The sequence below is a fragment of the Labrus bergylta genome, chromosome 8 (assembly GCF_963930695.1).
Source record: "Labrus bergylta chromosome 8, fLabBer1.1, whole genome shotgun sequence".
NCBI classification, from domain to species: Eukaryota; Metazoa; Chordata; class Actinopteri; order Labriformes; family Labridae; genus Labrus; species Labrus bergylta.
The window spans coordinates 28,938,722-28,963,751 of record NC_089202.1 but is presented as its reverse complement, the minus strand read 5'-3'; the positions used below and the strand labels follow the sequence as shown (position 1 = coordinate 28,963,751).

The 25,030-nt window shown below is 41.8% G+C and overlaps 2 protein-coding genes across 2 annotated transcripts; one reads left to right on the top strand and one right to left on the bottom strand.

Moving 5' to 3' along the window:
* Positions 1-1,842: 1,842 nt before the first annotated feature.
* On the bottom strand, positions 1,843-13,896 carry gprc6a (G protein-coupled receptor, class C, group 6, member A). Its single transcript, XM_020655795.3, has 6 exons — positions 13,478-13,896; positions 10,269-10,548; positions 8,262-9,056; positions 5,922-6,128; positions 5,577-5,700; positions 1,843-3,996 (listed from the first exon to the last, which is right to left on the bottom strand). The coding sequence occupies exons 1-6, from the start codon at positions 13,666-13,668 to the stop codon at positions 2,882-2,884; spliced, it is 2,712 nt and encodes a 903-aa protein (XP_020511451.2). The 5' UTR covers positions 13,669-13,896; the 3' UTR covers positions 1,843-2,881.
* A 4,411-nt stretch (positions 13,897-18,307) lies between these two features.
* On the top strand, positions 18,308-24,314 carry cnih4 (cornichon family member 4). The gene is made up of 5 exons (XM_020655794.3): positions 18,308-18,427; positions 19,799-19,867; positions 21,526-21,638; positions 22,193-22,333; positions 22,420-24,314. Exons 1-5 carry the CDS (start codon positions 18,359-18,361, stop codon positions 22,445-22,447), a joined length of 420 nt encoding a protein of 139 aa, XP_020511450.1. The 5' UTR covers positions 18,308-18,358; the 3' UTR covers positions 22,448-24,314.
* Positions 24,315-25,030: the final 716 nt, after the last annotated feature.

Here is a 25,030-nt window from a genome sequence, read left to right as displayed (position 1 = left end):
TGACAGGTCCTTCGCGTGCAAGCAATAATCCTTTAAAAACAATGAGGATAATGTAAATACTGTAACGTGAGGCGGAGGTGTTTTTTTCAGTGGAATCTCTTGCACTTTTTTGTTTTTGTTTTAGCTGTGTCATTGTTCACCGAGCGGTGCAGGAACTGAAGCATGGCGGGCTCCGATTCTCTGGCCAGCCATAACATTATGACCACTGACAGGTGAAGTGAATAACAAGGATTATCTCTTTACAATGACACCAGACAGTGAGTGGAATATGTTAAGCATTAATAAGTTAATGTGATATTTGATAAGGGACAGTTATGAAGGCTAGACGTCTGAGTCCGAGCATCTTAAACTCTGCAGCTCTTGTGGGATGTTCTGTTTCTGCAGTGGTGTGGTCCAAGGAAGGAGGACTGATCTGAGTTGTCTGATCCAACAGAGGACCTACTAGAGCTTCAACTTCTTAAAAAGTTCACGCTTGTTTGATAGAAAGACACATTACATCACAGTTTGTTGTTTTGTGAGTCTGTATAGCTGCAGACCAGTCAGGGTGACCATGCTTACTACGTTTTACCAGTGATGGTGCCTGCAATGGGCATGCGAGCATCAGAACCAGACTACAGAACAATGGAAGAAGGTGGCTCAGAGGAACACGACAATTTGATTTGACTTCGTAATTCCCTCCTCGTAAATCTTAATCCAACTGAGCATCTGTTGGGTGAGCAGTCCAATCCATGGAGGCCTCACCTCGCAACTTAACAGACTTTAAGGATCTGCTGCTAGTTACAGCAGCACACCATCAGAAGACCAGTGGAGTCCATGTCTGGTCTGGTCAGGGGCAGGACTATTTTGACCCTGACCAGACGAGAGGGTGGTCGTGATGTTACTGCACATTGGTGTATACATTCTTCTTGAACTCGTAGGTCACTAACAAAGACCACACCAAGAAAGATATTGATTAGGAATAGTTTATTGTAATATGTCGGCATTGGCAATTCTAGAGTCTGTTGGTGCCCCAAGCAAAAATTAATTGGGAAGCCCATCCAACCAGCGTTCATCACCGTTATGCCTGCCAGTGCCCAAAGGCTTACTTGTCTTCCTCTTTTTTTCTTTACTTTTTTTTCACTCCCACACAGAAAATTCTTCTTCAATTTCCTTCAATGCCATTATCAAACTTTAGTTCTCATAGCAGAAAATGCATGTGATGTTTAGTAGGGATGTTTCCTACAGTAATTGCAAAATGTGCATATTTTCAGCCCCTGCTGTGGTTCAAAGTTTGTCAGCCCTTGGGGTCACCTTACTGGCATGGAGCCCTAAGCAGTTGCCTGCCTTACCTATTGACAAGCAACGCCTCTGCATGGTGGAGATCGCAATGATGAGTGAGTTTGGACAATGTGAAGATTGAGGGTGGATAGATAAATGGATGAAGGTAAGGGTCAGCGTCGGAGGAATAGGAGTAAGTAAGGCTTGTTTGATACGTATGAAACTGAAATGGGTTGTGTTTGAGGCGTGGTCTATATCCCTGAAACCAAGTTTTTAAAAAACAATATTAAAAGAGTCTCTGCAGGGGGGGAAGATAAGCAAGGGCGAGCATGTTTTTGACCTGTTGTTGCTTTTGTAAAGTTAAAGTGGAGAAATAAACATATGAAAGATCTCTGGTAAGTCTTCACTAATTTGTTCGGTCTGAAAACAACTGGATCAGAGACTCATGATCCTGGTGGGTTTCCGTGTGTTTGTGTTTGTGGATGATCACCTGTGAAGGAAAATGGAAAAGTAGGAGTGAAATCTCTGATCTGTCACTTCTAATAAAAGACAAATGGACATTCATTTTATAATAGAAACACTGTGTGGAACTCCACATACATTTTATTTTGTTTATCAAAATTATAGAACAAAGAAAAGAGCAGGATTTAACGCAAGACAACCATATGCAAAAAACATCAACAAAGACAATCAAAGACAATAGAGAGATCCTCGTTCTGTGGGGCAGACACTGAGGTGAAGCCCAGCTTCCCGTCAACAGGACATTTATTCTGCAACAAAGAAAGCCCAGCAACTCAACCCTCCGTAACCCAACAGTTTGCTCCCAACTGTTTGCGTGGTGACAAAAATGATAAAGAACACTAATATATCTATATATATACACATACATACCTATATACATTTACACATATGCATGCACAGCCATAAATAAACACATTCATTTACATACACATAGATCGGTTTCAAATTGTGATATAAAAAGGGTCTTGGTCTCAAGACCACCTTTTGAAGGTCTCGGTCTCGGACTGGGCCGACTCTGGATTTTAAATCAAGACTGGTCTGACTGATTTTTTTATTTCCTGGTTACGGCCGCAACCTTCCTGGTGCTACTGTCTTAAGTGAGTGACACGCCCTCTGCACACAAGATGATGATTCTTCAGTGATATTTATGGTCTTGGTCTCGGTCTTGGTCTTGGTCTTGGTCTCTGAGCACTCTGGTCTCGGGTATGTCTTGGTCTCGGTTGGTGTGGTCTTGACTACAAAACTTCATTTCCGTAATAACCTCCAGGGTGATAAACACCAACATCTAACTTTCCAACCAGACGTGATCAGAAACATTACTGTTCATTTTCTTCAATTTGTGTGGGGTGAAATATGACCGCCACATAACCGTCATCTGGATTATTTTGTATCTTTTGAAGGTGACTTGAACGAGTCAGTATTGAGTTCCACCGATCTGTACACACTCAGATCTTTCTTCCAGTGTGCTAGCATAGATGTGTCACGAGAGAAGGAATGACACAGTCGTTTGTACAGTTTTAAGACAGTTCCTCCTTCCATCTTTTAATTCAAGATCAAGTTTTATGTGAATGATTTTTGACTGCTCAGGAGAACACATCTTAGTTTATAAGCTAGTGCTTCTCCTGAGGCAGCGTCTTTTGGTCGAGCCTCGGTATAAACTGGTGGTGCTCGTCCAGTCTTCCCAGTCCATCGAATCCACAGGACTTTTAGGATCAGCTGTCGGTGAAGAGAGGGACGAAATGCTGACGATGGAGCTTATACCGCAGGAGGATTGTTTCTCTGACCCTCCAGACTCAGATTTTGAATCTTTGGTTTTGCTGGAGAATTCGTACAGATTCTTTCTGAAAGCATTCTTGGTGTTTTGCTCCTTTTTGAAAAGCATTACGTAGCATTTCGGGAAGAAGTGACAGCTGAGGATACCGTAGTTGGAGATGAGGATGACCACCATCTCCACGGCCGGCAGGTACACTCCCGAGGTGGTGACGTAGACGGGGACGAAGAGCATCCAGGAGATGAGGTAGAGGAGCATGCTGAAGGTGATGAACTTGGCCTCGTTGTAGTGCTGGGGCAGCTTGCGTCCTTTGAAGGCGCAAATGAAGCAAACCAAAGCCAAGACGGCGATGTAGCCCAACATCACCCCGAAGGCTAGGTACGAGCCTTCATGACAGTACTCCAGCAGAGTGGTCGGAAGTCTGATGGTCAAGTTAGAAGGGCTTTTGAGGACGAGCCAGGCGATGCATGTGGCTACCTGTAAGGACACGCAGATGCTAACGATGACATACGGCTGGTAGAGCCTCCTCAGAACCAGCTGCAGCTCAGGGTTCAACTGGAAGGCCAGCAGGATCTGCAGGGTCTTCACCAGGATGCACGACACGCACAGAGTGAAGCTGATGCCGAACAGCACCTGCCGCACTTTACACTGGTAGCTGTTGGGCTGGCCCACAAACATCATGGCACTGATGTAGCTGATGACCAGAGAGAACAGGATGACCTGGCTCAGCGGTCCCCCAGAAGCCTTCACTACCGGCGTTTCCCGCTGATGCAGAAAGAGAGCAGAGACCAACAGAGTGAGGACGATGCCGAGCACAGAGAACGCCACGAGGACGATAGCGAAGCCATCGTGCCAGGAGAAGAAGAGCAGGGCTTTGCGGTTGCAGCTGGAGCTGCCCTGATGAGACCACTCTGTGTGCACATCGCAGCTCAGACATTGGTCCATATCTGCGAGGAGGACGAAGCACAAGCATCAGACAAGCTGTATCACAAAGATCTAACTCTGCAAGCAAGAGAGAGAGAGAGCGAGAGAGAGAGAGAGAGAGAGAGAGGGAGAGAGAGCGTTTGGTTCAATGCAGTTATAATGCAACAGGAAAAATAACTGTGAGATTCTACTCAGGTTGTTTGGTTTGTGTTTACAACATTCATCCCCTCAATAGGAGAACAGAGCACAACACTGTGTTTGTGTCATTAATAAAAAGCTATTCAAATGAAACTCTAATATTTAATCAGACAGTTTCTAAAAATCTGCCTAATAGACATGGATGTTTGAAAAGCCGCTGAAACCCAGAAACAATTGGATTTAGCCACTACAATGTCATCTATTGGTTTGTGGACTAGACTACGTAAACTTTAGGGAATTGGCATCCTCATATTTATTTTCTTTGGATTCATGAGGGACATTTTTAAAAAGGTGGAGCTGAAGACTACACAAGTTTGGTCAGTGAGGAGGTGCACCTATAAGTCATGAGAGCTAGCTTTGCCTTTAAACAAAATGTACTTTTTTAAAGGGGACATATTATGAAAAATCCACTTGTACAGTGTTTTTGAACATATATTTGGGTAACCTGAGTGTCTACTGACCCACAACATGTGAAATAAACACATCCAGTCCTTTGTTTGTGGTCTGCATAAGTCTTACAACACAGAGAAAAATGCTCTGTTTTAAATGTGCTCTCCTTGTGATGTCACAGTGGGATTCTGGTTAACAAAATCCCCTCCCCTCCCCTGATATCTCCACCCATGGACTCCACCCCCAGCCTAGAACAAAACTTTTGCGCATGTCCGCCATTTTTATTCTCTCTACAGAGGAGTGATGTCTACGGGGAAAACTCAGGGGGGGGGGGGTCATTGCATTTAAAGAGACACACACACCAAAACGGAGCGTTCTGAGAGAGCTGGTTTATACAGGGTCACAAACCTCCTCTGGTGCTTGATTCATGTTATATTTTGATCAAAGCACAGCACAGATGTTTCATTTAGACCACAGGGGACTGTTTGAAAAGGTGGAGAAGGAGGGATAATATGTCCTCTTTAAAAAAGGAACGACTGCCTCAGACTGTCTTTTAGTACATCTGGACACTATTTCAGGTCTCTGTGGTAGTGACTTGTCAGTCACAGGAAGCCCCCGCCCTTAAGCCTTTTGGTCAATTTGAGTCTAAATGGGACGATAATTTACAAAATGAACATCATGCTGCATTGAAGAAGACTTGAAACTAGAGCTTGAGACTATAAACTCATTAGGATAGAGACGTGGGCTTCACAGTGTGGTGGTCTATACCCACTTCTTCAATACAGTCGATAGTGACATCACAAACACAAAGAGACTCTTATTTCCTGGGTTTACATTGTTGCTGGTAGAGTGAGCTGTACGGCCTTAAGAGGGACTTTCCATTTCTGTTATTTCAGATTGTGAACGCTTTGTCATTGCAGCTTCATTGTGACCACATTTCGAGCTGACTCAGACTCTGGCTGGGAGTCAGTGTTGCCTGTCTGTGATTCCTGTGTGTATGTGGAGCGTGTCTTGCCTGTGTCATTGGAGTAGTAGTTCTCGGTGCAGTTAATGCACTCATAACAACAGGTGTGTTGACCCTCGGCTGTTTTCTTGAACTCTCCAGGCATGCAGCTGTTCGAGCATTTTGAGACGATGTGCTAAGGGAAGCAGGGAGGGACACAATTATAGTTAAGTGTCATGTATTTCTCCAAATTAAACATTTATTGTTTTTTAACACAACTTAAGACTTCTACTGAATCTACCGTACGTCTGAATGTGTATTTTCATGATCACTTCAGGTTTAGTAGGTCTGAGTGTTTTGGGTAAACACACAGTGCAGTATGTTTATGTGTATGAAAACACAGGAATGCGGGTCTACCGTCAGGTTGTACAGATGTTGGCCGGTGTTGGTGAAGCTGTTGTTGTGCAGGTGGTACTCAGATACCACGTTATGGACGTCAATGTATCCTCTCCTCACTGATCTCCACTTGATCACATTGTAGCCCAGGTCGATGTCTCCTTTGCTGTCAAACTTGTAGGTCTTTCCGCGAAGTTGGAACTCCTTCATCCTCAGAGCTTTCAGCACCTGCACATCACCACACGTTTACTTCACCAGGGTTAACATACACATCTCAGAAATACTTTTTTTGGTGGTATGAATATTCTTGAAAAGACGATCAGTAAAGATGTTATAAGAGCTCAGTGTTCTGATGTCAATAAATTATCTCGTAAATGATGAACACACAAAGGGGCAATTATTATAAACAAATAAGGATGTCCGTTTTGGCTTGCAGGATTGATTCAATGCACGCACCAGGCACACACAGCTGTTCCTCTGGAGGGAGGACGTTACACAGATCGGAAAGAAACGACTAGAAGTTACTAAAAAGAAGATCTTAGAGCAACAATGTGTAACTGTTCCACCTCTAAATAGTTGTTTCTAAGGTTGATTTAATAGTGCAATAACTATCAACAGGGGAAACATGGCGTCACTCTCATGTCCAAAGCGTTGCCAGATCGCCTATTTGTCAATGTCATAATATGTCTTAATCAAGTTTGCTGATGACTCTGTGTTGTACTCACAGATGATGAGTCACCCTCTGCACATTCTTTGTGGATTGCATGAAAACGTTTTTTTTCAGTTGCATAGCTTTAGAGGTAGGTTGCGTAATCTCTTTGTTGATCTGGCTCTTTGTTTTTTTTTTACAGCAAGCCGTGGATATCTCCTGAGAAGTGTGTCTGACTTTACGGCACACAACAGCCTTCAGTTTGAAAAAGAAGCCCGTCAGCCGTCTTTAGACTGTTTGATACAACGGCTGAGGCGAGGAGGAAGAGGACGGATGAAGCTAAGAAGAGGAAACAAGAGAGTGACCGAGCAAGAAGCAGAGTGAACGTCCCTGCAGATATCATTCATGACAGATTGTGATATAACATAAGGCTGTATCGTTTGTGTAATCGTCGTCTCATGTTTTGCAGCTTTACCGGGTGCAGAAAGTCGTCTCACCCGAGTTAAGTCTCAGGCTTCTTTTCAAATGAATTAATAAATCCATCCTTACGCCAGATAGTTGTCTGTTTACTCATTGATCTTTAAGTTAGTTTTATAATTTAGGAACCTTACAAACCGATCTCAACTAGCATAAGATAACTCGCCCTCTCCAATGCAGCAATTTAGCCTCGGCCTGTAGACATCATGGTTACATGCTAACAGTTTGCCTACAGTTTGCTAACAATGGGCTCCACTGTCTGTGATGTTTTCCGAGTTTTCCGAGTCCTATCTTCAGTTTGTTTACATCGCCAGGACGGCCGGCTGACTCCTCCCCTCGCGTATAAAAGTTGTTTAATTGAGGGACTAGAGAAAAGAAGAATAACATACTGTACTCACTGCTTAACTGTGTTTCTAGATCACGCTCATTTCAGGTAAATTTACATGCAGTGTGAAGATACCAGCATAATAAAGATCGCTAGCATTAGCATGCTAACACAACAATGCAGCGCGAGTTGTTTTGGTTTCATGCTGGTGCTCAAAGGCGACATCTGCTGGATCAAAAAATCGCATATAAAGCCTTTAATAAAATTGAACCCGTTTTAGTCGACATAGTTGTTCAGCTTCTCACAACAACGTCTTGTTGGCTCGCCACCCTCTGCTTGTCAACAAATGTGTGTTGTCTAAGAGTGGGGGGGAGGCGTAACAGCACAACGCGTGTCACGACAGTGCAGTTTCACTCAGAGACCTTTGGTGGTCGCCAAAGCGCACCAAACCAAAGTTCTACATATTGTTGTTACATATTGTGTAATAGGTTTCACAAATATGCATGCTGTTTTCATAACTCCTCTGAGTCTTGGTTTAGATTTTGACCTTGAAAACGTCCTTGAAGAAACCTCTGTTTGACCTTACAGCCATGTTTCTCTACAAGACGCCCCCTCGTCTTTTATGGAGTCTTTACAAGAACAGACTCTTTAATTCACCTGTGTTTATATCTTGTGATAGGAACAGGTTTTGCAGGGGGAAAACACTCTTTTTCAGCAGCTCCATCGATGTAGGAAAGAGGCAGTGAATCTATTCAATCCCGTGTTTCGTGAGGTATCACGTTTATTCCTGAATCTGACCTTAAGCTTCCTGCCTGTAACTCAACACCCTTCCCTTACTCGTAAAAAAGAACCCACATGGCCCTAATAAGTTCTACACAACAGCAGACACACACCGTCAGTAAGTTCATACCTGCCAGGGTTTCACTGCGCCCGGTGTTTTGCAGTCACTGTTCCGGCAGATTGACGCCACAGCCTGAGCGATGGCGCTCACAGCCGTCTCCACGCCGAAGATGGTGTCAGCATAGGCGTGTTCTTTCAGTTTGGCCGCGGCTTCCGCCATCAGCTCAGAGTCTCTAGAACCTTTGCTGGAATTCAGCGACATGTAGAACTCTTGGACGAAGGGGTTGTTCTTCACGGACTTGGGTCCAGCCGCCACCAGCCTGCTCAGGTACTCGTTGAACGAGGACAAGTCGTCACTTTTGAAGGTGAAGCCCACAACATGTCCGATGTCCGACAGAGCTAGGTTGTCTTTCAGAGCGTCTGAGGTGGACCAGCTGTCACTGGCCACCCACACTCTTTTCATCAACTCCATGCGCTGTCCTGCTCTCCTGTGAAGCTCCAGGAACAGGTCCGTCATGTGGGCGGGCTTGGCGAACGACACGATCACCTGCACCTTGGGATTCTTTAGGATGGTTTCGGCGGTATGCCTGATAACAGTCGGGATGCGCTGACTGGTAACGGATTGAGGTAGGACGGATTTAAAGGCCACACAGATTCCCTTCAGAGACGCCTGGGAAACAAAGTGGTCGAGAGCCGATTGGCCGTAGTTTCCATCTGTGGTAACTATTCCCACCCAGTTCCAGCCAAAGTCGCTGAGCAGACTGGCCATGGCAGCGGTCTGGTGCTCATCATTGGGGACGGTCCTCATGAAGGCAGGGTAGCGGTTCTTATCACTCAGAATGACAGCAGTGGAGGAATAACTGATCTGGAGACGAGAATGTTTTTATCATTAAGATATGTAATTTAGGCTCAAATATGAACCAAACCATGAAAAAACCCAAAACCAAAACCCAGAGATTATCACTTGGTATCACAGACATAAATATGGTTTGAGTGAAAAATTGTCAGACTGTCAAACTGTATTTTCTGAACCCATGAAATTGTTTGTCCACGAGGCCTACATTTACAGTCATCCAGCATTGTGACCGTAACTCTGCAAGTTGGGCAACCAACCCGGCTCGAGAAAGCTTTCATTTAAGTTTTCACAAATTGAAAGGCCAACTTCTAAACATTTAAAGGTCACATATTCTCCTCCTCTCCTTCAGTTTAAATAAGTCTCAGAGCTCCTCAAAACATGTGTGTGAAGTTTCTTGTTCTAAATCCACTCTGATCCTGTATTTGATCATGTCTATAAACCCCTCTATTTCAGCCCTGCTCAGAACAGGCTGTTTCTGTGTCTGTAACTTTAAATATGTAAATGAGCTGTGTCTGACCACGCCCCCTCCCAACCTAGTCGTTCACATATGCTCCTCACAGCGGGGGACTTTCCCTGTCAGAGGGGAGGGGGCTCAGGGGGATTTCCTGAGGTAAGACGTGACGTAAATAAACAACGTGGAAGTAGCGGCCGTAGCGGCCGTAGCAACAGAGTCCGCTACACGACGCTATAATGAGAATATTTGTCTTTATATCAATGCTATGTGTAATGCAGCGTGTTTCAGCTGCATTTGCTTTGAACGTTTTGCTCTTTTGAATTTGCACAGTTTCTGAATATTGCTGCACGTAAATGAACTTGATTGTGTCCTGAGGTGGTTGATGCTTCTCTCTTTTATAACTTCTAATGAACGTCATAAGCTGTTTGGATATAAGACAACACCTGCACAGATTGTCAATTGGTGCCAAGAGGAAGACAATAGATTTGGCAGACGGTCTATTTCCTTCTGTTTTCAGAGAGGATGCTGTTGTATATTTTCCTGCTCATCTGTGCCACACCGCCACACCTACACACCAACCTTGATATTTAATCCCTTCTGTGGAATGCTGTTCATACTTTAGCGGAAAATAGATTCTTATTCTTCTACTTTTCTCGTGCCAGTTTAAAACCTGCTCTGCTGCATTCTTACCCATTACTTATGGCACAGTTATAGTTAGACTGCCTCCTTTACCCATAAAAGTATTTTTCCTGGTTCTTTGTACTCACTTGAGGAATCATCTTCAGGGTCAGCTGCCGCGCCATGGCGATCGACGTCTCAGAGTGCGACGCCCCTATGACAGCAGTGACTGGCTGCACACCGGCGGACGAGCTGCAGTTGGACTGCATGAAGTCCGCCATGGCTCTCACAGCCGTGTCCACATCAGAACACGAGTCCAGGATGCGGTAGCCCAACGTGATGTTGACATCGGTCAGCGGAGGAGATCTATTCACCGTCTCTATGGCGTTGATCATACCCAGCAATTTCACCAGTCGCCTTTCTTTAAACCTGTGTGAACAGCCCAGAGTCATCAGCATGCTTTCTGTTATCTCTTATAATGCAATCAGAAATAGATTCTGCTAAAAAAGTGCATCTTAAAAAGTCGTCATGTAGATCCAAGGAAGACATTTTCTACTTATTGCCAATCATTGATCAAACCAGTTAGCTCCTTTAAGGGTTCGGTGCTCAGGCTTTAGAGTGAAAGACACTGTTGATCCTTTGAGAATCGACATGATGGTATTGATTATGACGTTTTGTTACTTTGTGTGCACGCTGTTTGTGGTCATGTCATCTAATCGATGCATGCATACGGAGGAAGTCAGTGTTCACACTTGCAGGTGTTCTCCTTCTTCCACCTCTGCGGATCTTCTTTTTCCATTTTTTTCAGAATTATTGCAAGACAACACTTACAAAACAACACCATATATATTAATGTTTTAACTGTGTCCCAAACTTATATTTCACATGTTAGGGTTACTGCATGCCTGGAGGTGTGTGTGTGTGTGTGTGTGTGCGTGTGCGTGTGTGTGTGTGTGTCCTACAATAAAGGCACAAAAACGCCTCTCTATTTGATGAGACCAGTCCCGCAAGGTCACACAGGGAGCCACGCCTCTGCTGATCTTCTGAGAATCTATTTCCACGGTAAAGAGATGGCGCTTTTTATGTCATTTCAGGCACAGGGCATCCAGAGAAACCTGATCTACCAGCTATCAAAGACGTTGTTGTGTTTTCAGTGTGTTGTCATCTCTATAAACAGATTTAGTTTAATGCAGACTCTGTGTACGAAGGGACAAGAAATGTGGTGTTCAGAAGATTTATTTTCCCTAAGGTAGGAATGATCAGTCCGGTTTGTTTTGGTTGCATGCAGGAAAACCCCCCACGATGCAAAGTGAAAGAGTCCGAACACATTCAGGCATCTGTAACTCCTTATGTGTGTCTGAAGTCCCAGTTTTACCCGTAAAGAATAATCAGTTGACTGAACAGGAAGTGTAATCAAGATAACTGTTATCATTCATCCTTGACTAACTGGCAACTGTAAAATGACTAACGAGATCTGATCCAACACTGATGCTCAGAATGATATCGTCCACACACAATGTCAGTGATTGATTTGGTTTTCAGTAAACTGGTTATCAGTGTTCAGTTTGATCTGGACTAAGTAAGTCTTATCCGATACAGTTATCTGCATGAGAGGAAGCGATAACACTTTTTAATATCCATCATCTATAAAGGGTAAATAGATTGTTAATTAACCTTTAATTAATAGTTATTTGACTGTTAACAAACAATAAATGATAGTTAATAATGATTGCTCATTATCTGTCATGCTATAATTGATGTTATGTTAACAGTTTGTTTGTAGTCTAATCTGCTTGAAACGTTAATTTCCCGCCCCAGCATCCACCTGTAAGACTCCGACTGGGGGGTTTAAGATCATCCCAACTCTCCTCAGATTTCTGCATCCAAAGTAAAACATGGAGGAGCGATGAGGTCAGAGTCTATGGATGCCAAACTTTGTTCTGCTGCTGCATCATACATTTAAAAAAAAAAAGTAAATCTGAGTTTTCTGACTGAACGGGACTGAAGTATTAAAACACTTTGAATTGGGCTGCACAGTACAGTAAGCTCTGCCACCTCACAGCTTTACCATCCCTGTCGAAAAAAAGAAGAGGATGACAACACAACCCTGCAAACCTGGAGTTTTCATAGCCCCCCTGCCCTCCCCTCCCCTGCCCCCCTCCCATGGGTCTTATATTTTAAATATACATAGAAGCATTTACAGTAAGTCTAAACATTTTTTTTTTTTAAAGTATATAGGCAGCTCGAATTAACAAAAAATCAAAGGACAAATAATAATGATAGCAATAATGATATTAAACATTTAAATACCACAGTGTAGTAGAGAAATAAAATAAATAAATAAAATAAAGAAAATAAAGAAAATAATAAATTAAAGAAAATAAAAAAAATGATAAAAAAATAAAATAAAGTGTGGCAGCTTTTTCCTCGCTGTGCACCTCGATGGGTTCGGCTCCATACGCCGATCACAGACAAACAGACGGGATAAGCGGAATAGACAGTCGATGGATGGAGGGAATATTATGTTTCATATTTAGAAAGTGGAAGTCTAGATTTGGCTATTTTCAAAATCCACTCTTGCCTGTTTTCCCACAATATATCTTGAAATAGAACCCCTAAGTGTGATCGATAAAGTACCCTGCAATAGTTTGATATATGTTTGTGCATTTTATTTATGAGCCATATTAAAATGCTGCTCTTCATTGCTCAGTTCTGTCATTCTTTTGGCCTTTTAAAGCCTTTAAGCGGAGACTTCTGTCCACATGAGACAGTCTCTCTGTGTGTGTCCAGCATCCCATCTCCAAATCACATATTTACACCTGTATAAACCCAACACTTCTTGTGCCCTTTATTTGCCCTAATGAGCGTGAGCCAGAGCCCTCTTATCGCTCTGCTCGGTCACTACTTAATTACCTGGGGCAAACAACATGATATCACTGTTTATTTTGTGATGAAATGTACGCAGCATAAAATAGGTTTCATTCAGCAATTAGGCAATAATAATTGTGAGTTACATAAGATGTGTTTATATCAAACATGTGACTTCCTGTTAATGATGCAAAAATGATGCAAATGATGCATGTTGCTTATCAATGATGCAAAAGCCACAGTGACTTTTTTTAAAGGCAATACATTTAAATTAATTTGTGCAACTTAATTTTTCCATCAAGTTGTTTCACAGGCACAGGCTCAAACCTCTAAACATTTTTCTTTTTTTTTGTCTCTTAAAGCTTTAAGGAAAAGTTCAGGGAGTTTGGATTTCTGCATCCACAGAAGGGATAAAGATAAACAGTGAGCGATAAAAAAAAAAGAAGAGGAAGAAGGAAAAAGCATGGACGTATCCCTCAGTTCATCTCACCTGATACACGGCAGCAGGTGGGGTTCAAAGGTAACGTTCTGTCTGTCCACATCTTCATGAAGAGGGAAGATTCCCCCGATGATGAAATCCCCCGGGGCCGTCGCGCTCTCCACTTGGGTTCCATCTGCAGAAACACGCATGAAGAGGAAAAGAGAGATGTGCAAACATGTTAAAAGAGCATGCCGGGCCATGTCCTCTGTCTGTCTGTCTTCACTCTCTCTCTCTCTCTCTCTCCTGTCTACTCTGCGTCCTCTCTCTCTTTCACCTCCAGCACACCGATACTCGCCCTAATAAGCATGCTCAGCGTGCTCAAAAGAAAAGTCCCTCTTGCTTCCTCCTTCAGAGTTGACTATTCTCATATTCTCCCCTGCAGTCGTCATGACTGACAGCCGGGGTGAGTCACCTCCTCCTCCTCCTGCAGCAGCAGCTCTCTGCGTGTCATAAAGATGTTTGGATTGTTTGGCAGATATGACGGAGGCACAGCTCATCTTCAGGTGCTGTGAACCGTCATGACCACACCCTGACATACACACAAACACAGCTCATAATGAAGAGGATTTAAAATCTTTTATCAGGTCATTATTGACACTTCACTTCTATGCAGGTAAATTAAATATGAAGAAATGTGTTAATGGAGGCAATCAAAGTCTTAATGTATCAGATATAATCATCTGAACAGGTTGTGCATTAATGTTTGACACAACAGAAGAGGTAATTAGTTCATAGTGTTAAACACGAGTACAGACCTGACCTGTATAATCACTCTGACACCGAATGTTTCTACATTCATCTTTTCACCTGGCAATTCCAGGAAAATATATTTGAGTGTGTGTGTGTGTGTGTGTGTGTGTGTGTGTGTGTCTACCTTTACTGGGGTTATGATAGTTTTTGATTTTTTGTTTTTGGGATACTTGTCCAGCTCTGCCGTGCTCCCACTCTGACATCTCTCCACTAATGCATGTTCACAGATCCTGTTTGTGAGTGTTAAAACAGAATTCCCCTCGTGTGTGTGAGAGTGTGTGGGTGAATGAAAAGCTGTCTCTGTTGGGTAAATGTTTCTGATAAAGATCTCGTTCTTTGTCACGCTCAATACACATTGAACATAGCTTGTTTTGATGAAAGGTTTATACACTTCATAAAGTCTGCAGCTGCATGACTGGAGATTTCTCTGTGGAGACTTCAGTAAAGAGTCTTTATTTGTACAACGCAAATTCATATTAAATATCTTGAGACACTTTAAATAAAGAGCAGGTGTAGACTCTTTAATACTCTTTAAAGACCCAACATGATCCACTCTGAGCACAGAACTTTAACACTGAGCAAAGCGACAGATAATAGATAGATAGATACTTTTTTGATCCCGAGGAAAATTTAAAAAACGGCATGAAGAGAACTTCTTTGACAGACTCACGCTGAACAGCTGAGAGTGAAAAAAAACAGCTGATACAGACTCATCAGAGGCAACGATAATGGTAAAAGTACGAGTAATATGAACAGGAACAGAAAGGTAATGAATGTGTATTATCTAGAGCTTTTTCTTTTTATACTTCAGTGTTTTTTTGCTTTTAATGTTTACCTATCATTCCTGTCTGTCTGAATGTGCTGCCAAGAGCTGCTGAACTGTTTTTATAGCAACGACAATAAATATAATTATCATCACAGCTGAAGTCAACATGTTTAATGTTAGATTAAACTGTTTAATGATCGTAGTTGGAGGACTGATGATATTCATTATGGACGAGGATATGAGTTCCAGTCAAATGGTCTGCTAAATGATTTATAATGAACATGTTTTTCTTACATTGTATGAAGTTTTAAATTACAACAAAATGTTTCTTAGGATATTTTACAAATAAAGCAGATATAGAGTGTATTCCTTATATTGTTATTTACCGACACTGTGAGCAGTGACAGTGTTTTTTATTCATTTAATGTTGCACTAAATAAACTTAAAAGCAGGGATTCTCAAACTCTGCCATGCCAGGACCCCCAAATAGCATTGGCCTCTGGCAGGGACCCCCCTCTTTCAAAATGTATTAAACTCCTTGTACGATATATACACAACTTATCTCGAGGCATATTTTCCCATATTGAGAGGAGGCAGGTCGTTAGTTTTCACTGGTACAGCAACTGTATGATGTATCCCGGCTGCTTGATTCTGATTGGCTAGCGTGATGCCTATCTTTTTTTTTTTAATTGCAAGATTGGCATGAAAGGATATTACATAGATTTTGATATGCAGTCATGAATAACACCAAATGAAGCATATATTAAAATGTTCTGTTCATAAATTATGTTTTCCCTCAAGGGGTTTTTTAAAAATACTTTGTTACAGTTTTTCTCAGTAATAAATTTCTCGAATCATCCTCGACATTTGCAAAACAGTAAGTGCATTTCTCAAAACAATTCATACAAATAGCAAAACACCATGGATTACCTGCAAAAGCCAGTCTCTTGCTCAAAATCCTTAGCTCATCTCTCAAAAGTAAATATCTGTGTCAATGAACATGTCAGTGCCATCAGAATGACAAGTCCTTATGTCATTGTGTTCGGATAAGACAGTCAAATTACTTAGTCATGTTGTCAATATAACAGTGGACTCTGGAGGGCTGTTCTGATATAAACTATGGCTAAAGTTCTGATGACAATGATTGTAAATTGTAAGTTACACCTTAGTGTATGTGGGAGATTGATTGCAAGAGACTGGACAAGATTCACATTTACGCTTTTACTGTTTGTGCTGTAATTTGTTGACAGACCATGTCATTGCGATACATAAAGGAAAAGACAGCACTGCATAGCACAAAGAAAAAAAGAAAAGTAGAAATGTGAACATAGGACAATCTCCTTTGGGAAAACTGTACATGCAGTGCTGTAGGAATTACAGAGCAGTCTTCCTACACCTCCTGACGTTCCTGTCTGTTGGGCCACAAATTCTCATCCACATCTCAACGAATATCTTCTCTTGCGATGCAGCGTGGAAAGAATCTTTTAGAGTGTCTTATCCAGCCTCTGCAGGCATCTGCTGTGATGTCATCACACGCTGCATCCATGGCAGCCAGAAGGGTCATCTGTGTATGTGGCTGGCGATCATATACTTTCCAGTATTTCTAGTTGTTCTCCCAACATTTGGCTGCACCCTTCGACCAGCCTCGGCCATTGTAAGCCCATGATTGAGAACGTGGTCTACAAGTGTGGCTCTTATCTCATCAGGAACGCGCATTTGTCCTCGGCCTCTTCTGCCTCTTCCTCTGTTTTGCCTCCCAGCTCCTCCGCCACGCAGCCTCACTCCTCTTCCTCTTCTTCTTCTTCTTCTTCTTCTTCTTCTCTCTGGCTGTTGACCCCGTCCAATTCCTTGTCCTTCCATTGTCAGACATTGTAACATTGTGTTGTGCTCCGGCTATATATATACTTGCCAGTTGATGGTTCATGAGATGCATCTTTGAGCTATTTCAGAAAACTGGTTGATCATGATCTAATGATCTAATGATTCACACATTTTGTTAGAGAAAGTCAAGATTCACCTGGGAGCAATTCACCAATTCAGGACAGATTTAGAAAAAAAGTCTAATGGAAATGTATAGAAATATGTTTGACATATTATGACAACTTGTTCAACCATTTTGCATGTAAAGACTTATGTGATGAACTAATGCCTAAATGTTGTGGGGGGTGAGACTATTCAACAGAGACCCATTATAATACATTTTGATCAACATGACATAAGCCATTGATAATGTAGGAAACAGCAGAGAATTGTACCTAATCATTTGCATGGATGTACCAAAGCATTTGCAACTTGTTCAAAGAAATTAGAAACTGTTTTTTTTTATGTGCACAAGTGACACAATGATGTGAAGATTGAACAAGTAGTTTTGAGAATTTCAATTCTGATCTGAGAAATGTACCAAATCGACTGAGAAAAACAGTAATACCAGAGGGGAAATTCTGGTTTTACATTCTGATATTGCGAGACAGGTTTTCACACAGATGAGCCTGAATTTAATTAATTAATTTAGAATGAATTACTAAATTACACACATGCACAAACCTGTGTACCTGCACTTATGGAGAGATGTCAGAGTGGATCTACTACACAGGACTGGTTTGATGCCTTGCTCGAGGGCACCTCTGCAGTTCTCAGGAAGGGCCTCTATATTTTGGTCTGCATCGGAACTTGAACTGGTGACCCTTCGGTTTCCAAGTCCCTGCAGACGACTGAGCCTTAGAGCTACTTGGTGTGAGGAATTAATTATATATGAAAACCATAGACTGATGAAAACATGAAGGACACCAGTGTAAAAAATAGAGAGATAGATAGATAGATAGATAGATACTTTATTGATCCCGAGGGAAATTCAAAGCATCCAGTAGCAGGTTACAAACACGTACATGACATGAAACATTTGTTACAAATTAAATCACAAAACCGACGCTCCCCCTCCCCATACATATATATTAACCTGAAAAGATATTTAAGAATACCCCTAGATGAATCAAAATTGTTTAGCAATGTTTAAAAAAAATAAAATTATCAAAAAACAGACTTTAAATAACAGTCAGTGCAAACATTAAAGGTGCGATTTAAATAATAATATTAAAAAATATATTAAAAAGAGAAAGGGATACATAAATAGATATAGATGCGGGGGGCGGGGTCTATACATTTTAAATGTTATCTATATATACATATATATATTTATATATATATATATATTTATATATATATAATAGTTACTTCAGTTACATTTTAACAGGCGTATATAATTACAACAGTCGCAGTTCCCCTCCACTCCGTCAGGTGGCAGTCCTGTACATAAGTATCAGTGAGTGACGCAATGATGACGCAGAGACCGGAAGTGAAAGACACGGAAGAAGAAAATGGAGGCGGCAGTGTTCATCCTGTCGCTAGTGGACTGCTGTGCACTGATTTTCCTCTCGGTCTACTTTGTATCCTTCTCTTCTGGTTTGGGATTTATGTTCATGTTGTTAACCGAGCCGGAAGCCTGACTTTGAGCTCTTATTTATTCTTTATTGTTTCAGATTAACGAACATTTTAGTAACGCGGAGTTAACGTTAGCTAGCCCGGTTAGCCGAGAGGAGGCAGGGGAGAGGCTGAGGGAGGAAGATGAAGATTAAAATGCTCTGCTGCGTTAAACATATTAAACAGATTAAATAGATTAAAACGATTAAAACACAAGTGAATAATCTAAAGATGTTAAATAAAAGAGATTAAACACCACATGGACGTGTCAGTCAGCAGGAGAAGCTCAGAAACCAACTGATCACTTTTTAAACTCGTTTCCAGTTCAAATCGAACGTTCGATTGTTACCATGGCAACAGAACTAGAACTCCATGGCAACAGAACTGGACCTCCATGGCAACCAACATTTGGTAGTTTCGCAAAATGTGGCAGAGAAAGTCCTGCACACTGCTGGGTTGTTGTGGTCTGGGAGGTTTTTTAATTTAGTTTTAGTTTTTGTTTTTGTTTCACTTTGATTTTTGTTTTTAATATTTGTTTGAAGCTGGTTTGTTAATTTAGTTTTTATTTAAACAAAATGCGGAATTTGAGTAGTTTTAGTGTCCGTTTTTTAGGGTTTTATTCTCGTGAATAGTTCAGAGAAAGAGAAAGTAACTTCTTCTATAGTTTAAAATAAACAAATAAATAATTAAAAAATATAGTATAATTAAGATAATAAAAAAAGGTGTAACTCCTGAATGTAAAAGATAAACTGACGTGTTTGAGACACATTTTAATAATCTACAGCTAGTGTTAAAATAAAAGTGACATCTAGTGGTGAAATCAGAAACTGCAGCGTGAGGTCGTAAAATAAGATAATCCTTTATTTATCCTACAACATTGTTACAGCAGCAAAGAGCAAAGATTGCAGACAAAGTCTAATTTAAATAAAAAGTAGATAGATACCACAATTAAACTGAGCTCTGTTATTGGACGGATCAAATGACCTCTGCTCAGACGAAGTAAAAAAAAAAACAATAAGGAAAAAATATGACTGGAAAAAAAGCTGTGGTACATTTCAATGTTCTCTGTAATGTTTACGAGTTCCCTTTCAGCACTATGGTGATAATTAATCTGAAAGCTGTAACTGATCTGCTGAACGGTGAAAAGAGCTCCTTAAAAATACATTTACAAAACTCAACGGGGTTATTGTGGGTAAAGAATCGGTTACATGGCCTTACACTGATATTATTTACTGAGTTATTTATAAATGATAAGCTGATAGAAGTGGAAGCAGGCGGCGTGTGTGTGTGTGTACACTGTGTGTGTGTACTGTGTGTGTCCTTGACTCTGAGCTCAGATCATCACTCTGTCTGATTTGGAGTGCGATTACATCAACGCCCGAGCATGCTGCTCCAAACTCAACAAAGTGAGTCACCTCATTCCTGATCTGTGGAGGAAACGTTTATACAGTTTTGCGTTTGATCGTAATGTTGCGTGTCAGGTTTCTTACCCTGGAGTCTGAAGCAGATTCCTGAGTGTCTTTTTTTCATGGTTGCTATGGAGACACCACGTTTCTAACTGTTATCTATCTGATCCAGTTTTGTGTGTTACTGTTTTTTTGCACACATGCGCTCCTGAGATTTCCTGGATGATTTCAGGCAGGCTGCCTCTGAAATATTTCTGAGTTGCTTGTTCACACATGACCCTCACAGTGTGAAGTTTTCTGTGTCAGACAGGGTGTGTGTGTGTGTGTGTGTGTGTGTGTGTGTGTGTGTGTGTGTGTGTGTGTGTGTGTGTGTGTGTGTGTGTGTGTGTGTGTGTGTGTGTGTGTGTGTGTGTGTGTGTGTGTGTGTGTGTGTGTGTGTGTGTGTGTGTGTGTGTGTGTGTGTGTGTGTGTGTGTGTGTGTGTGTGTGTGTGTGTGTGTGTGTGTGTGTGTGTGTGTGTGTGTGTGTGTGTGTGTGTGTGTGTGTGTGTGTGTGTGTGGGGGTCTCTAGACAAATGTTTTTTCTGACATATCCGCCGCCAGCACCGAGGGGCCACGCGGCCTCGGGTGCGGGGATCTCAAACCGGTAATGATCCTTCCGCAGGTTCACTTACGGAAACCTTGTTACGACTTTTACTTCCTCTAGATAGTCAAGTTTGATCGTCTTCTCGGCACTCCGCCAGAGTAAGCAGGATATGATGTAAAAAGAGTCCAACACCATGATGACAGTTTTTGGCCTTCATATTAACGCTATGTGAAGTTTGATGTTTTAACAGTATCAATGAAAGACTGGAGACGAACAAACTGGTGAATAGAAAAACATACTTGTTAGTACGAATTTTCATGAAATTCATTCATCTTGGTAACTTCGTGAAATGTATTATTCAAGTCTGCCTGCCACCTGTTAACACTCCTACCTTTAGGTGTCTGAAGCTGTAACCTTATATGAGTGAAGCACCTAAGTAGTAGCAGATCTATGTTTGGATAGGAGCCAACTATATGTTGTCAGCAACTGTTTGCTAGACAGAGAGTCTACATCTGTTAGTATACAAATCAGTGTCATGTCATCTTTATTGTTTTATGGTGATGCACCCAAATAGAAAGGAATTTGTGGGTTGCCCCTTTTTGACAGAATATAAGCAACACTGTGAACACTGTTACTTTGTCAGCACTTTGTCCGTCAAGTGATTTGGAAGCGTGCTTGTTTGATGAAGTTGTCTGACCTCGGCCGATTAAACGGTGTTATAATCTCCAGTCTGTTTCACGATTTCTTCATTGGATTTATACAAACAGAAACAACCCCCACCTAACATTACTGAAGTGGTTTTATGACATGTACGAAGATCGTTTCAGTCCTGTGCTCGTCATCGTCACCCCCCCCCCCCCCCCCCCCACTTAATCTTTCATGGTGCTTTCACACATCGGCTCTTAATTAACTAATTGACTGGCAGGAATAAAGTCTGAGTAGAACCAGACTGATTAAAATCAGCTGTTTACATTCACACATGCAGCTCACCGTGAAATTTTCAGGAACTTTTCTTTTTGTGCAAATTTGAACATGGCTTGTGTGTTTTTGTGTGTGTGTTTTGTTTGTTGTCAGTGGGTGATTCCAGAGATGGTGGGTCAGTGTCTCTCCACCATGCTGATGCTGGTCTCCATGCACTGGTTCATCTTCCTCCTCAACCTGCCTGTAGCTGTCTGGGACATTTATAGGTGAGAGAACATTCCCTTTTCTGTACGACCTCCTGGATAACGTGAGATATCGCGACTTCAGCTTCATAGTACTTCCTTTCTAAGGTTTAATACAGCTGTGAGAGTTTACCCAGCCAGAGTCGACCTGTCAGACGAGGCCTCAGAGTCTCAGTTTTGAGTTTATATGCAGCGCGGTGAAGAGTCAGACGTTTGACTGACGCTGACCTTTTGTTTGACCCCAGTCTGGATTACACTGATTATTCAAATAACTGTAGGGGAACCACAGACTTGATCTTCAGATTTAAATATCACATCTTCATTTCAGTCCGTAATGACCGGATGTGCAGGTCTCTCTTCCTCTGCTGAGTCAGCATCATTTCATGTTTTTAAAGGACGTAAAGGTGAACGAGGCTCTTTAATCTAAAGGAGGAATGTTAACTTTAAAAAGTGGTACAGTACCGACCAATCAGGTTCTGGTACCAAGAGATACTGGTTCTTAGTACCCACCAGTAGTTGGGAGAGCTGCTTCCTGTCCTGGTTCAGAGACTCACCTGGTCTCTGGTTGTTCTGTTCAGGTACGTGAAGGTCCCGATGGGGAACATGGGCGTGTTCGACCCCACTGAGATCCACAACCGGGGCCAGCTCAAGTCCCACATGAAGGAGGCCATGATCAAACTGGGCTACCACCTGCTCTGCTTCTTTATTTACCTGTACAGGTGAGCACACACACACACACACACACACACACACACACACACACACTGCGAGCTCTGAAATAACACACACCTCTGTTTTTGTCCAGCATGATCCTGGCTCTGATCAACGACTGAAGCCCCGCCCCCATCAGGCTCTCTGATTCCCCCCTGCTGCCAAACTCCAGGACAACCCCCCCAATCTACACACACACACACATCCTGTCCTGTGTGTGTGTGTACAGTTCTGCTCTGTCGTCACAATCTCAGCGTTTACCTTTAATACAGAGGTTAACATTTAATCATCTAACACTTCATCACATCATCAGCGTATAAAGAAAACTACACATCGTAATTCTCTGTGATCTCAAACATCCTCACACCGAAAGATCCAAAAAATGATAGAACACTCACGACAAGATAGGAAGAGAAAACCCGCTGTGTGCCAGCGTGAGGTACCTCACAAGATGTAAATAATGAAAACGGATGTAAACAAACCTGGTGACTCCAGCCTGTGTTAACCTGTTCATCCTTTTAGTGAGATCCTACCTGTTTTAAGTATGTGAACCACATTCATGCTAGCCAGTGTTAGCCTCAGTGCTAATGTGTTTACAGATGCTTTGAAACATCACCAGCAGCTAGCCTCTCTCTCTCTCTCTCTCTCTCTCTCTCGCTCGCTTGCTCGCTTGCTCTCTCTCTTTCTCTCTTTCTCTCTCTCTCTGAAAAAACCATCCAGCCTAAATCTCAAATATAAATCAGTGATAGGTTTATGAAATAATATTAGACCTCATCTCTAAGGCCCTCACATCAGCAGATAATCAGAACATCATTGTTGACAGAGTTGGCCAATCGGAGGAAAGTGGGCACGTAGGGAGGGGGGATGGGGGGGCGCCTTAAAGAGACAGTAGCTGAAATGAGAGATTTTACAGACAACAGTATCAGATAAATAAGGAGGTTTTTTTTGTGCTACACATCTCGCTGCGCTATCGGTTTCCCAGGCGGACATATACATACCAATATCAGCTGTTTAAAATTGATAACTTATTATGTTAAAATAATAAAAGACAATATTTTATGTGCAGGTCCTCAGGAGGCCGCTGACACAAAAAAAAACTACTGAAGAATAAATATTTAACAATTAATATACTGTAATTTTATACAACATATGTCTGATCTGCTGAACGTGATGGATACAGTGCTGGAAGGATTGTTAACTATGGAGTCAGAGCGCCCTCTGCTGGACAAACTACATGACGCTATTCTAACCATACATGTTTTGTTTTTAAATTCATAAATATGGATCAGCTGAAGTAACAATCTATCTGTAGTGAAAATGATTTTAAGCTTTGTTTTCTTTGTCCCTCCTTGATGAACACACACTTCTAACAGATTTCATCTCTCTCTCTCACACACACACACACACACACACACACACACACATACACTCCTTCAGTCGTCTGAACGCTTGCAGTATTGGTCAGGAGCTTCCACTACATTTTTTATGTTTGTTCGAATCAGAAGTGCGTGAGTGTGATCGAAACTCTGTTATTGTGACGACAGCAGAGATCACTGTAACACAGTACACACACACACACACACACACACACACACACATCTCTGCCTATGTGTGTGTGTGTGTGTTCATTGAGTATTTTGCCCCACTAAGGTTGTTCTGTCTGTGGACAGGCATGAATCTATGTTTTTTTTTTTTTTTTTACTGTGAGATCAAACCTGCACTGATGCTGTGTTAATTAACTGAACACACACACACTGTTCAGCTGAGTAGCACGGTGTGTGTGTGAGTGAGTGAGTGTGTGAGTGTGTGTGTGTGTGTGTGTGTGTGTGTGCAGACAGATAATCAGACACAGTCGGTCCATCCTACTCATAAAAAGGCCTTTTTACATGAACAACTCCACACTCATCAAGTGTTCACTTTCTGGGTTTTTTGTTTGTTTTGTTTTTTGAGGGAGATTATAATGTTTCATAAATAAAATAATAAAAAAGACACTGTGTCTGGGTTTTTTTCTGTTCTCAGAATGAGTCATAATAATCTCTTCTGAACATGAAACAATACTTAAGAACACGATATATATTTAACTATCTAGACTGTGTTATTCTCGTAATGAGTTCTTGGCTTGACCTCGTGGATATTTAACTAAAACCAAATGTGTTCAAAACTTCAACACAGCAGAATAATTTAATCAGCACTTCAAAGTTCAATTCTCTTCAGTCAGAAATAACGTCGGCTGTCGTTGACATTTTATGAAAGCTGCAGACTAGAATACAGTTGAACAGTAAGCTAATGTTAAAACACTGCCTTAGAAACCTGCCACACAGGGGGCCTAGTGGTTAGTGTGCACACCCCATGTACAGATGCTGTAGTCCTCCAAGCGGGCGGCCCAGGTTCATATCCAACCTGTGGCTCTTTTCCCTACTCTCTCCTCGATTTCTGACTCTATCCACTGTCCTATCTCTAAAATAAAGGCGTAAATGAGCCCATCAAGAAACCTTTAAAAGAAACCTGCCAAACATAGATGGCTCAATTTTTGAGTTGTTTTAACTCCTGTGGAATAAGAACCTCTTTGTCTAAACGTAAGGCAAAGTCTGCCTTTTGTCTTGGCTCAAAGTTGCACTAGAACACACCGCAAAGACTATTGCTTATAAGGTCAAATACAGAAAAACATCAAATGCAGGGGCGGAGTCAGAGGGAGCAACCTGCAG

What these genes read in the sequence shown, in the direction of transcription:
- gprc6a (XM_020655795.3), bottom strand. Translation starts at nt 13,668, where the DNA reads ATGGCCCGGCATGCTCTTTTAACATGTTTGCACATCTCTCTTTTCCTC. An exon ending in GCGCAGTGAAACCCTGGCAG is followed by an intron (nt 6,129 to 8,261) that starts GTATGAACTTAC and finishes GGTGATGTGCAG; the next exon opens with GTGCTGAAAGCTCTGAGGAT. An exon ending in AACATCTGTACAACCTGACG is followed by an intron (nt 5,701 to 5,921) that starts GTAGACCCGCAT and finishes TGCTTCCCTTAG; the next exon opens with CACATCGTCTCAAAATGCTC.
- cnih4 (XM_020655794.3), top strand. Translation starts at nt 18,359, where the DNA reads ATGGAGGCGGCAGTGTTCATCCTGTCGCTAGTGGACTGCTGTGCACTG. An exon ending in GCTGTCTGGGACATTTATAG is followed by an intron (nt 21,639 to 22,192) that starts GTGAGAGAACAT and finishes TGTTCTGTTCAG; the next exon opens with GTACGTGAAGGTCCCGATGG. An exon ending in TTCTTTATTTACCTGTACAG is followed by an intron (nt 22,334 to 22,419) that starts GTGAGCACACAC and finishes GTTTTTGTCCAG; the next exon opens with CATGATCCTGGCTCTGATCA.